Source organism: Takifugu flavidus, chromosome 12 (assembly GCF_003711565.1).
Source record: "Takifugu flavidus isolate HTHZ2018 chromosome 12, ASM371156v2, whole genome shotgun sequence".
Classification (NCBI taxonomy): Eukaryota; Metazoa; Chordata; class Actinopteri; order Tetraodontiformes; family Tetraodontidae; genus Takifugu; species Takifugu flavidus.
Window position 1 is genome coordinate 4908942 of NC_079531.1, and position 14422 is coordinate 4923363.

At 44.1% G+C, this 14422-nt stretch overlaps 1 protein-coding gene across 1 annotated transcript; it reads right to left on the minus strand.

Annotated features, from left to right (window-relative positions):
* Window positions 1–468: 468 nt before the first annotated feature.
* Window positions 469–14378, minus strand: hnf1ba (HNF1 homeobox Ba). Its single transcript, XM_057050136.1, has 10 exons — window positions 13684–14378; window positions 11929–12128; window positions 11531–11786; window positions 11228–11451; window positions 6871–7025; window positions 5713–5836; window positions 5449–5631; window positions 4930–5048; window positions 4531–4575; window positions 469–2162 (listed from the first exon to the last, which is right to left on the minus strand). The coding sequence occupies exons 1-10, from the start codon at window positions 14061–14063 to the stop codon at window positions 2142–2144; spliced, it is 1707 nt and encodes a 568-aa protein (XP_056906116.1). The 5' UTR covers window positions 14064–14378; the 3' UTR covers window positions 469–2141.
* Window positions 14379–14422: the final 44 nt, after the last annotated feature.

Consider the following 14422-nt stretch of genomic DNA (forward strand, 5'->3'; position numbering starts at 1 on the left):
CAGGCAGAGACCATCAGGCCTAAATTGCATGTTGTCCATCCATGATGTTGGGCGCAAGTCTTAAAATGGACTTTATTGTTACAAAAGATCAAAGTGAAGTGTCACCAGAGAAATCACCCATTGATTTTGGTTGTTTTAAACACGTTGATCTCAAAAGTGTGGCCCAGCTATCAATAAGACATTCCATTGTGCACACGCCAGCAGGTGAAGGAAAACCTGATATGGTTCCAATGTAGCCGTATTCGGTCAGTAAAAAAGTTCAAAAGGTTTCAAAAGTAGGTGTATAAAACAAGGATCTATGCATGTCAGAGCTATTATTGTTGGCTTATGGTAGAATTAGACCCAATCTTCAGCTTTAGAGGCAGCTTTTGCTGGGATTAAATCAACACATAATCTATAGCAGCAAATTGAGAGCTGATTGAGACCGAGAATATAAAAATAAAAAATTTTTCTATGAATGAGACAGAAAAGAAGCAAAGCCACTTTTTTCATTTTGGGAAAAAAAAAACTTTTACTTGAAATATCAGTATTTTCTCAGAAAGTATAAATAATGATTTACGATTGATTTCAATTTTATACAAAAATAATACATACAAAAAAAAAAAAAATCACGTCCTGTCACAAGTGTGAGTGCCCTCTGATCAGATGGCAGTTAATGTGTCTACAACAGTCACAAAACAACCAACACAATAACAACAATGTCATGACCTAATATTGAACAGGAGACTGGATGTGCCGCACTTAAAACATTCACAATTTGATAGTCAAGATAGCCCCCCCCCCATAAACAATGCTGGGATGCTACAGTGAAATGCCCTATTTGCCGTCTCCCTTCCCCATATTCAGCGAGCTACCCGGTTTTTCTTCAAACAGAGGTCAATCAATGAAATTTCGAAGTGAAAGCTTTACATTCTTCCTATATCTCAGGCTGCCCCCCCACAGCTGCACCTCCCATCACCGCGCTGTCCTCTTTTTCAACATCTGCTCGTCTCTCCTTCACCAAATACCAGACCGAGGTGGCTGTTTGGCTTCTGAATACTTGTCGACATTGTTTCGCTCGACCTTGGCAAGAGTGGGGGGGCTAACAGGCTCACACCGTGATTCATGCTGAGGAGTTATTAACAATATTTGTCCTGGTTTCAAAATCTCTTCACATTGAAGGAGGAAGTGGGAGAGGGAAGGGGCGGGTGAGGTCCCATTCCTGAAATTCACCTGAACTTGTGTGCAAAAAGCGTGAAGGGGAAGGGCCGCATTAAAGGGTGACTCACTCCCTCCAAGGCATAAATGGTTACTGGATACTGCGGCTTTGAGAGCTGATGGCGAATAAAGCTGTAGCCATCAAAAACATCTGCTCCGGCGTACAATAGTTGGTGATTTCAGAGATAGTGCATGCTCGACAGCGTGGAGCTGTGTGCAGGATCCAGTTGGACAAAGCATTGCTAACACCTACAGACACGTTGCATAGTCCCTTTGAGATTGTCAGAGTCATCGCAGGCGCGCCGGAGAACGCGAGAGGCCGTCCCAGCACAGTCGAATGAGCGTGAAAGAATGACATGGAAGACTCCCCGGAAGAAGATTGATACAGATTATTGCGATTGTCACTCGGCTCTGTCCACCTGCGTGGCGATTCATGCGGCGTGCCGCTGAGTCTTTCAGCCTTCGCGGAGGCCGGAGCCTCTCGCCGTATCTTCATTTTATCACCTTAATTACAGTCTAAAGTTCCTTCATTCGGGCCTGTACCACACACACACACACACACACACACACACACACACACACACACACTGTTTATGAGCAGTTTTTGTTCCTTTGTTGTAGTGGGTATAAAAAAACTAAATACTGAGGATTGTGTTCGAATCAAACATCCTTGTTGATCATTTGTGTGACTGAGGGGGCCTCCAGTCTCTAAGAGTGATATTCTTCGTCTTCTTCTTCTCTTTTTCTTTCCCCCTTTTTCCACGACAGTCCCCATTTCTCATCATCCGCCGCCTGGCCCACTGGCGTCGCTCCCTTCGCTTGTTGACTGTCTCATCATCCAGCCACACCGTTGCCAGTTATTAAGAGAAGTGTCATGGCTACCGCGGTGAGGCTGGAAAAATGCACTCCGGTTGCCAGGCACCGAGGAAATCAGGTGGACGATCTCACCAAGCCTGAAGAGGACACTGAAAGGAGGAAAAGGAGGGGGATCCATGTTACATTAAACTGTAAACACAATCTGCCCAGTTACACAGGTATATAACAGGAATCCGACAGGAAAAGAGGGATGTGGAGAAGCGATAGTTTTCTACATCTGTGAAACACCCTTCTTCACTTCCAATCATCATTGCAGTTATAGTTCATTGTTGGAAACTATGTTTTCAGTTTGTAAACTATGATGTACATTTTTGAAAGAGGATTTGCATTGCAACCTGGCTTTTACATGTTATCAATTATGTGCCTCTCATCATGCTTTTATTGTGGTAACTCTACGCGAGACCATGCAAAACAGCTCTGCTTTTCCTGCTTTGTAGCTTCTCCTTTGTAAAGCACTGCAAACAAACTGGGTTACACCTTCACCAACTGTCAGCCATTTTCAGGTTTTTAATCATTTGGAGTCTTTGTTATATCTATATATATTTAAGGCTGCTGTAACGTAACTCCACTCTATCACTTCAGCCATGCAAAACATATTAGAACACATTTTCCCCTTCCCCAAAAAGATGGTTGCAGACAATAATGGCAGATTTTGCATGGACAAAGATTTCTGTTACTATTTCAAAAGCAAAATACGGTAAATGGACTGTACTTTAATTTTGTGTATTTCATTGTCATTTATAATGAATTATAATGCAGGACAATCAGCCCTGTGGTGAATTAGTTCGTTTTGCTGGATCTCAATATTGCCCAGTAAAAATGGAATCGCCGGATGAACAATTTAACAAGGCAGTTGTTATTTCTTTGGTCTGAGTGAATAATTTGAGAGCACCTACACCTCAGTGTGACCAACCTGTCTAAATACATCCCTCATTCTTCTTCCCCTGTCCCAGAAAAGCATTTTCCATGGAAATGCTCACCTTTTTGTGGGGGGATTGTTTGTGGAATTTATTTTTTCCCTGCCTCCTCAGGCGTGGAGGCAGGTGACCCCAGTGTGACCCTGCAGCCAGCAAACAGTTTCACCTGATAAAACTGACCTGCAGCAAAGGCTTGACTCATTAGATGTCATGGCTCTTAGCACAGGTGAGTTTTAAACAGACCCTGGCATAATGGAGGGTTCACAGTAAACAGCGAGCGTAATAAAGCCTGAGCAGGTTAGTTGGTTCCTGAGAACAGGTTTGTCTCTTCCAAATAGAGCACTGATAAGAAAAATAGGTTCTTGGGGGTAACAGGACGGAGGAGTTTTCTGAAAAGTGGAAAGTAGTATAAACACGTTTGCTTAAGCGTTCAACTCAAAGCTAATAGCAGTCCCCCTTTATGCAAGTGCTTGGATTATTTATTGAAAAAAAAATCTCAAAAATTGACAAATGTGTTATGAAAGACTGCTGCAATAATACTGAGATTACTGGGAACAGAAAACTAAAAGGATAAAACATCAAACATGGGTTTTGTTTGAGGCTGGTCAGAAGAAAGTTACAATTTTTTTCGGTAAACTGGGATTTATGGTGAAATGGTTTGATAGCATTGGTAAGAAAAAATGTTTGGTGAGTCACCAGATATCCAGTAATACCTTCAAAAATAATCCTTAAAAGAAACATTTTCTTATGTCCATTTATGGGTGTAGGACCTGGTTAAGCCACATTTTTTTCTTTTTAATATAAAAATATATAAAACTATGTATAAACGATATCAAAATGTGCATTGTGTGTTTTCACACAGCAGTCACAGCAGCATTAAACTAAAACTAACAAAGATTTTGTTTTACCATAAATATTCACATTAAATCAGAATCTCTTGGTTGTTCTGTGAATAAACTCACTAACGTTGCAACTTTTAAAAAAAATCCATTTTATCTTCTTTTTATTTTCATCTCCTGCTTTCGTCCCATCAACCCATCAGCTCAGCGTGGGAAATTGAGCGTGTGAAAGCACCGTGGACAACATTTCAGGCTAGAGCGATCACTGAGAGGAGGGAGAAGTAGGAAAGAGGAAGAGGTCTAATTACCAAAAAAAAAAAAAACGCCCCTGCCCCCATCTGGAACATCTCATCTCCAGCCTGAGTGTTGCATAGGGGGGAAAAAAAATAGCAGGACGCAAAGGTTGGGAACTTTGATTAACAAGTGGCTCATTTCCTGATCACAGAGGTGACTCTCAGGGAGAGGAAAGTGAAAGCACCGTTAAGCAAGAGGCGTTCAGGATGAGGGAACATGTGATTGAGTGGATGACTGTCGAAGAGGAAATAGGAAGACTGTCCATGTGTGTGTCTTATCTTTTCCTTCTGACACGTATGAGAGCATCTAACGATCAGAAGAAGACCTAAAAAAAGCCTCCGGCAAATGTAGGTCTGTGACCGGTGGTGATTTAAAGTGCAGGACTGAACGGATAAAATGGTATTTACCCAGGAGAGACCCCCAAGTTGCACCATCTTGTTAACAGGAGCGTCCTAATGTGACAGGAATCAAACAGGTCAACACACAATCATAACACACACAAACACACTTCTCCCAGTCCCAAACTAGTTCCTGCTGTTAGTGTGTGCTGTGATAGTGTCGCTTCTATAAATCAGGGCAAACTGATGGTGATTTCTCTCTGGAGACATTTGGGTGGGTGAGGGGGTGCCAAGATGGAGGTGTTAGTGCAGATTTCAAAAAGGGTACAATATTTATTTTTGGCATGAACTGCTGATTCGTGTGCAATCGATGCCATATTGATTTAAAAACAGAGTGGCAGGCAGACAGAGGTCAGGACATGCATCTACGGGGAAGTGTGGCGGCCGCAAGCTGGCCTTTAAACTCACCGTCTTGCTTGAGGACATGGAGCTAAGGGTGCTGAGGCTGTTGGCGTCCGTGACCACCATAGTTGAGGGGAAACGTGACGGATGGGAATACTGAGGGGGCTCCTGCTTGTGAGAATACACTGCAAAAGGAAAACAGGGAGGTATTTAGAATTCACGCTCGTGTACATAAACAGTTTGTTTTCTAGTTTGAAATTCCAAAAACGGCAACACTTGCGGCATGCACCGCAAAACAAACAGCGGCTGTTTGAGCAGAGTTCATTTTTCTTTTGAATTAATGTGCTGCTAATCTTCTGAGGCAAGGTCACAGGTTTGCATATGAGCGGCGGAGGCATGTCTCTACTGATGCTTGCAACCTTGCAGAATATTTCAAATATTTCCTTTTGTTGTGAACCAAGAACGGGGCTAAGAGAGGTCTCTTTTAAAAAAGTGAAAGGTTATCTGAAATAACGTGTCACATATAAGACAGATAAGCTAAACAGGATACTGAAGTGCTGAGCAGTGGATTTGGGTGTTACTGACTGTGCGAGTGTGTGACAGTAGCCATGAACGGCTGCTGGCTCATGTGGCTGGGGGACTGCTGCATCAGGCTCTGCTGGTGGGGGCTGTGGAGCTGCTGGGAGAACTGTACAGGCTGCAGCGCTGCAAGGCTGCCCGCCACGCTGTTGATCACTGGCACAGACTGCGACTGCGATGTGTTCAAGCCTGCGATGACAAAAACACGGTGTCAGACCCAGTCATGAAGGGACGAGTTATTTTCCAAGTCGAGGGACGGAGGAGGCTCACTCTGAGCTATAGCCATGACTCCAGAGAGAGGCATGATGAGGTTCTGTGCCTGCTGGTGGCTGTGATGGGAACTGTGGATGTTGGTCAGCGTGCTGACAGGAGGAAGGCCGCCCGAGGCTGAAATCTGATTGAAGATAGGAGAGAAAACAGTATGAGTACAACGTGCTACATTACACACGTGCAAGCGTAAGCAGCTGTTATGTAAATCCACATAACTGTATTTTTCAAAGTGAGATATTGCTATTAATCCAACAGTCATAAAGGCTGAATGTATATTGTATGATGTGTTACTGCACTCAGACATAAGCAAACACTGATAAGAAAGAAAATACACCGTCATTTAAAAGTGTGGATTCAGCAATGCAGCATCATGCACTATGAATTTTTTCTTAAAGGATCAACTTTTAACAGCTTTTTAGCTCTGAATCCTCCCACTCAGTAGGGATGCGTCTATTTGACTACAGTCAGCTGCCCACTGAGGGCGGACCGCCCAGATTTACATCAGCAGATAAAAAACTGTCAGCTCCGACCTGCTGCCGCACTACAAAGGATTTTCTCATGAAACTGGACCAAAGCGCACACACGCTTTGATCCCGCCGAGGGAAGCGGCTCCGAGTGGTTCCGTTTTGTGATTCGTGACGTTTGGTTTGTGTTTTTAATGACGATTTCCACAAAACCCCTCAAAATACTGCATACAGTACAGTATATAAAGTGCTGTTGCGCCTCGGCTCCAAAGCTGTGACTGCACAGCTTTCGTTGTCACTGATCAAATATTGAACTTGGGGCATAAGGGAGAAACTCCGAGCAGAGAAAAAAAAAGAAGCCAACTTCGGATTTAATCTCATGTGTGTTTCTCCACCTGTAGCTCCTCTTCGGGAGGCATTTAATCAATAAGGACAGAATGTTTCTTTGTCAGGTTTATTGGCTGAGCAATGAACATGTCTGGTGCACTCTGGTGAAGGCTGCGTGCTAAGGCCAGCCATGGCCTGCCACCTCGGCTCCACCTTTCAAACAGAGCAGCACAATGTCCCAATTGTGTGCTCTCGCCAGCGGGTCCATGGGAGAGGAGACTCAGGGACCCGCTTTGTACGTTTATCCCCGACGCGGGCCAGCTCTTATCTAATCTGCGGCCATGAGGGTCCAGGTGTTTTTACTCACCATCTTGGCATCAGGTGACAGTAGACTGTGGCTGTGGTCAAGTCCGCCCGGAGACACCTGCTGGAGCACCGACTGGCCGGAGGGCATGGCGTTACTGCTGTGGTGGCTGATGGTGGTGGAGGAAGTGACCTCGCCGGGGCCTTGGCTGTACCGTACTGAGAGGAAGAGACACACAGGCAGAGAATTGGTTTCACTTGTTCAGACTCGCAGCTGTTGCATCCTACGTCCGCATGTAGCCTCAGCCTCGTTCTGAGAAAATGCCGACGTCACGCCAATCACCCATCTGCTCTTTGACTCCAGTGGCAGAGGACAGAGCAAACAAACACACTGACCCGTCTGCTGCTGCTATCTATGTAACTCAGCCGTGGCCATGAACTGTGCAGACGCAGTCACCGCCGCACAACTCCCGTAAGCACACAGACGCGAGTGATGCTGGCCGCAATGACATCAGTGTAAAGAAGGGAATGATTATTTCACCGTGACTTTGTTCTGATATATGCTTACATACAGTGGAGTGGAAACGCTGTACTGCGATTGCTTTAACAAGTTTAGTGAAAACTGAATCCTCCACTTGAAAACTTCCCTTTATGTATATTGTATATTGTATTCACCCTCTGTACTATGTACAGGTACACAGAGGCCGAGTATCCATTTATCTGGATTATTGTAAATATACATCCTCTTTGTATATCCCAAATCCTGTTCTATTTGATTTTATCTTATTTTTCTCTGCGTTCTCTTGCTGTTGTTGCACTGTAAATTTCCCCGTGTGGGACAATAAAGGACCTGAATCTGAATCTGAATCTGAATCTGAATCTTTAATTCCATGTCTAGACTTCCTCCTCGTCTCCCTGAATTCCAGAGGGAACGCTTCACTTCACCGTAGCTGACAATCAAATGCCTGTTTGCTGATACAGACCCCCCTGATACCAACAGAGCAAACATTACCCAATTACAAACAATGTCAAACACATTCTTATCCTGCGGTCTCAACCTCGCAGAGTCACAGAGAGCGCCACTCCCTCGCTGACAGCGTAGAGACAGACTCTGTTTGCACCCAGATCTCCCATCTTCCCTGTGCCCTCTGTCCCTGACCCAGGTGTGTCTGCCTGAACACCCCGCCGAAGTTGGCGAGACATGACAAGAAGTATTGATATGCAGCCATTTTGAGATAAAGAGGGAGAGGCACTGACACTAAATATGACCAATGAAAGGGGCATTGATCTCTTGTCTCCGCTTAAAGCAGAGCAAGGATCTGTTTGCAGTTTGGAGCATTCATGTGTCAGGAAAATATATTGGTATTTTGACCCACAGAAAAAAAAAATCATATTGTCACGGATACATCAGAAAAGCAAGATAAACCATTCTAAATTTCTAAAGTAATGGCAACCAGCGAATGTTAAGAACAGCTTTTCTCCCAACTGAGTAAATGGACACAATTATATTTAGTGCACAGTAGTTAAATACATTCATCTAAAAAAGCTTGTGTGATATGCTCACAGATTTATGCTACGTTACTGAGCTGATGTCTTATCAATCTGCTCAGCTCAAATATTTCCTATATTTCTCAGACATTTCAAATAAAAATGCCGTATTTCAATCATTTAAGTGTCTGTCTAGCATTTTGAGACTTCATATTGTCCTCTGAAACCCCCAAGCTGCTCACCGTGCCCTGTAAACACTGCTGTGGAACAATAAAACACTCCATTGGACTCATGACCCCTATAGAAAAGGACTCATAAAAAGGCAGTTATCTCTGTGTTGAGTGACCTCTTAAAGACGATGCTGTTCTGGGCCAATTTTGCGTCTTTGGGATCAGTTCCAATTGTAACTGAGGGATATCACGAAAGCAGGCTGGCAGAGTTAACGTTCCACACGTTATGCTTAAATTTGAAGATTGGCTCGATTGTCATTCATTTCATCTGGAGTCTCAATATTTGACGGGAAAGTCTTTTTTTTGGAGGAGGGGGTGGGTGAGAACTTCAGAAGGGGAAGGGAAGCGCTGATCTTCTGCAGATTTAAAAGGCTTTAGCTCCCTGTGTGACCCATGTAATATCAAAGCCCACCTTCCCAACCCCAGGCAGTGCTCATTGTGCTGCCCCTGCATATGACAGACCTCCTGGGTCTCCGCAGGACGTATTGAGCCTCTTCTTTGTGACTCTAAGGGGACACAGAGGAGTGGAAAGTGCAGAGCTAGGCCTTCTGTGTGTCCTGCTTCACACTAGCCTGAGGTGACACAAAACAAGAAAATACAGTGCCCCCCGCCAGTATGTCAGATCTGGAACTTCTGAGTCTGCTGTTCTATAATGTGTAAAATTGCTCATGCCTGCTTTAACAGCACTGATTCAACAATGAGATGTCAGAGTTACAATGGTAGCTTGTACTGTTAATGTCAAACAACGTTTTATATCGCTGTAGTCAGCAGGAAAAAAATGGGTTGAGATTGAAAAATACCTGGAAAATAAATGAAAATGGTGACCTATACTTAGCTGTTAAAAAGATACCATAGTAAAATTATTTATCACACTCAAGATGATCAATTCCTAATTTTTTTAACTTTATGTAGATTTGATAAGTGTAATTAATGATTGCTGTATTACAGTTGTTATTACAACTTAGATTCCACAATGAGCATGCTAACTTTGCTAGCCATTGTTGCCCAATAACACGACATTCCAATGGCATATTAATTGTTATTGTTTTTGTCTCAATAAATGACATTGGTGCATGCTTCATCATATACATTCACATACATTCTTATCTCATTATGAGCAGTTTTGTTTTGAAAAATCTTTTTAAAAAGTCACCCACATAAAAGTGAGACATCACAGCGTTGCGTTGACTCTCCTGTTGTAACCAAGGGGCCAGTGAACTGTAACAGAATCAATAAAAACTCCCAGCGAGGAGTTTCTACGATGCGACCTAACGCTGACCTCTCCATAGCAAGTTTGAAGGTGTGGCAAGCTTTTAAGAAGGGGATTGACTGGCGTAGAAGAGGGTCATCAGTCCTGTCTGGCCAGAAAAGAGCCAATACCACAGCGGACAGCTCCTGCTGCTTCAAGTCTGCACCCAACCTCAGCAACTATACTACTGCCCATAAAGGTGATGGGGGAGGCTTTAAAACCAGTCCTCCTCAAGACCCAGCAGAGATAAATGAACCTAGGTTACAGTCTTCTAATACACCACTGACAAAGGGACCCCCTGCTGAGTGACAGTATAGAGAGTAGAAGTCAGGGGAGACCCTTATCAAAGGCCTGGGAGATGTAGTAGCAAAGGATTTTAATTGTTCATTAAGCATGCATAATACAGGCCGTGCCCTGGCAACGCAATGAGATGGCCTGCTGGGATATTATTGTCAGGCCTGGGGCTGACACAGAAAAACAGCTGATGCTGTCGGCGGAAGGCCAGCAGGATATCTTGTAAGCAGCCAGATGAAGGGATGGAGGTTCTATCTGGGGAGGGAACAAGTGCTTTTCGTCTTGCGCCGACCCCTTCCCTTCCACAACCCCGTCACTGACCCCTCTAGGTTTGACACATGAGGTCAACGCATGGTCAGGTGTTCTCAACAAGCCGGAAAAAAAAAATTAAATCTCAAGCAAACATAAAATCCACAAGTGGGGCCAGTTTCTCCAAAGGCAAGAGCAAACCAAGGCAAACAGTTTGTTTTCCCTTCAAAGCCCGCCTCGTGTTCGAACACGAGAGGACAACAATAGCCTCTAAGTGACTCTAAAAATTGTAGTTTTATGGCGGGTGAGTGATGGCACGGAGGATAATGCCGTGCGAGGCCTATCAGCTTTGTTGTTATGTCGTATACGCCAGGTAGACTCGGTCAACACTAATTATCCTGCCTGCAAACATCAGGTCAGGGTGAAGTGGTCAAAGGAAAACCGCGCAGAATTTCCTTGTTTTGGCGACTCCGCGAGCAGAGTCATTAGCAACCCGCACGGGAGGCGGAAATGATGGCGTTACGGCGAGGCGATCTGGAATCGTCTGTCACCCCCTCCCTGACCCTGGCCTGACCCTGGCCTGTCACAGGATTGCTGCCCTTTGTATCACGCCTCTCCATGCTGACTTTGGCGTGGAGATTGTAGGTACAATGCGGATTGTTCTCGGTGTGTTTTCAAAGATCAGAATAACAATGGCATTTGCTCAGCTCACTCACTCACGGTCATTTATCACTCTTTCCCTGTCCCTCTGATCACATCAACTACGCAGCTAATTGTTTCTGACACACTGCAGAAGAGTAAATCATGCAGCTTTTTGGAGCTTTTGTAAAATAACAGGGTTTAAAACTTTAATTCCATCTTGCGTTTAAAACCTTTCAGGAAGTTGTAATGCTGTCAGCTGAGTGTCTTACTGGGCGATGAAGCGCTGTTCTGGGGGTGATGTGGCGAGCTGTGAGACAGCAGAGGGTTGATGCTGTGGGGCTGCGCGTTGATGGCGTCCATGGCCAACTTCTGCCTGAAGGCTTCCTCTTTTCGCCGATTGGCGAACCAGTTGTAGACGCGCACCTCTGTGACCAAATTGGAGCCGAGGCCTTGAGCCTTGGAGGGTGACACGCCTCTCTGGAGACATTCGGCTCTGTGGGAAACAGACAAGCGAGGTGGGACGTTAGCAGCGGCGTGATTATCGGGCGAGGAGGGCGTGCCGAGTCCTGCACCTGTTGCACTCCTCCACCAGAGATTCCCGCTCCTCCTTGCTGGGGTTCTTCTGCCGCTCATATGCCTGGTACAGGATCTGCTGGGAAGCAGGTCCCCATTTGAAACGGTTGCGCCTTATTTTCTTGCTGGAGGGTTCGCTGCTGATGTCCTCGCCTGGCTGAGCGGAGGGGTTGTACTCTGGGAAAAAGTACATAGGATCCTGATTGGCTTTGTCCATCATAGTGCCGCCGGACCCGTGCGCTGCCTGATTAAACTCTGCGAAACAAGACAAGCAACCTTCAGTATAACTAACTGGAGGATAAAAGGACAGAAATTCTATCAGTGTTTGATAGCATTAGCAAGTTTTACACATCACAGACTGAAGCCAAGCATGTGAGAAACTCAAATATTAACTTACGTCGCTGAATTTCCCGTTGTTTCCGCACATACCAGGTGTAGAGGGCCGCTCGCTTCTGCGTTTTCATGGGTGTGCCTTTGTTGAGGTGCTGGGAAAGGTGGGACTGGTTCAGGCCCGTGATGTCCACCACCTCCCGCTGGGGGATGTTGTGCTGCTGCATGTAACCTTTGATCATGCGGGCAGCACGCCATGGATCCTCGCTGCGTTCAAGTCAAACACAGGAGAGTGTTTTCACGTTACCACTCAAAACCGAATTTATTGGATTTGGTCACAGAGTGAATGGTTGTGTTTACATGGTAAAATTAAGATAGTAAATACAGATTTATTTTTTTATGCCTACAACTAAAAGCATCTTGCTTTCTGTCCTGACTCAATGTTCAAGGCTTCGAGTGTAAAGGGGCCACAACAGTAAGTCTTTTCCCAGACACGTTTATCACTTGTTGCCTGTTGAACAGGCTGTAAAAAGTTTTCAAAGGTTAGTTCATACGGTTCCAGTCAGGTTGAGAAACATGGACATGGTGTTTTTCCAAGCTTGGTTGGAAAAGTTTTGGGATAAATTTTAAAAGGAAGCATTTAGAAAAATAAGTGCTACTAATTTAAACAATGTAATATCAGTATTCAGGCTGTCAAACGTGGCTAAAATCAGTTGGTGAAGTCAGACAGTCAGTAATTACATTTTTGAGTTTACATTGATTAAAGTTTATATCTAAAATTACCAAATGGGATTTTAAATCCGATTTAAATGTCAGTCAAACGATCCGTTTCAGTGAATAATAATTATATAGACATCGATCTGTGTGTATCATTAATTTAATTAAGCAATTCCAGTCGATTTAAAAAATACTATAAAATTCCAATTGTGGAAGTTTAAAACTGTAAAGTTACGATATTCTGCATTAAGCGCGTTCACATTTGAACCTCTTCACATTATTCAGTTAAATTTAGGCCTATAATTTCTGTTTTTTTAATAACCTAACAAAAATGTCGAGCCTAACGTGCAGACAGATTAACAGGTTCCGACACATTGACATCGGCAATTATAGCAAATCTACACGCGTGTGTTTGTTTTGGTGAATGTGGAGGCCCGCATATGTCTGCGGGTTAAGTGGGAGATGTTAGTTTATAACTTTTGACAATGAATAACCAGATCTCCATTCACTCTAATCACACGCCATTGTGTATCTTTCAGTTGATGATTTATAGAATAAAATTAATAATAACTTCGCTACACGTGGGTTAGTTTTGATTTTTTTTTTTTGTTCTCTTCCGGTCCTGGAGTATCAAATATTAGTTTTACAGTAGGTCAAAATCTTAAACCACAGATGATTTGAAATAAAAGCTGACCCAGGAGTCCAAATTATACAGAACAGACTTCTTTTTTTAAAACTTTTCTTTCTTGCTTTATTTATTCTTAAATTCTAACCTCTACCTGTGCCAGGTTTATGCGCTTTTGTTTCCATTTTTTAAAATCCCATTCACAACTAACGTTACTTCTTGTTTTCTTTTTCTTTCTTTCTTTTTTTAACAATAAATACATAATGGAAAATGATAACACTAATTGTTATCAACTAGAAGGTGAAAACCAGTTGCAGGCAATTTAAAACCGAAATTAAATATTATTTTAACCTCTTTCTAATTTAGATAAATTAATTAATAAAGATTAATATTTTTTTAAAATGTAAAGTGGCGAAAAAGACGACGGAAATCATTTTAGCTGAAAAAGAAAATCAAATCAAATCAAGCGGAGCAACTCACGCCAGCATGCGGTCCACCTCCGCCCTCTGCTCGGCTCCTTCCTCCGTGTTCAGCGACTGCAGCTCTTTCAGGATCGGCGGGGTGTCGTAGTCGTCGCCGTCCTCGGAGCCTTCGTCGCCGGACAGCTTCCCCTTGACGTGGCCGTTGGTCAGGGTGTGGAAGACCGGCTTGGAGTCCGCGTCCGCGCCGTTCATCTTCCCGCCGGGCGGGGGAGGGGGGGACATGGGAAGACTCTCCAGTTTTACTCCATATCCGGTCGGACCAGTGTCCATATCGTCCAGGGCCTGGATCAGAACATCTTTGGTAACTCCTGAGTCCAACAGGGCGCTGAGGAGCTCCTGCTGCAGGGATGTCAGCTTGGATACCATTTTAGAGAACATTAAAAAGAGAACATTGGCCTGCTGGGTGCGCACTGCAGCAGAGCAGAAACCCAGGACAGAAAAAGAAAAGCAGCTGAGCTTCTAAAATCAAAAAGAAAGTTTCTTCTCTTGCTCTGCTCCACTGCTGTGAGGTGTTGACACCTGCTCCGAGAGGCTGATCCACTTCCCTGTTTCAGGAGCAGGATGGAGCTACTTTGCCATGATGCTTTCTGGGTGTAGGGGCATATAAAACATGATAATGAGTGGGCCGGCTAATGGAACCTTATGTAAATGCACACAATGAGGCCGTCTTTGGGCCGAGGCAGACATGTGTTTACACTGCTGCACTGCTGCTTTTATTGGCTCCCCTTATCTGTAAA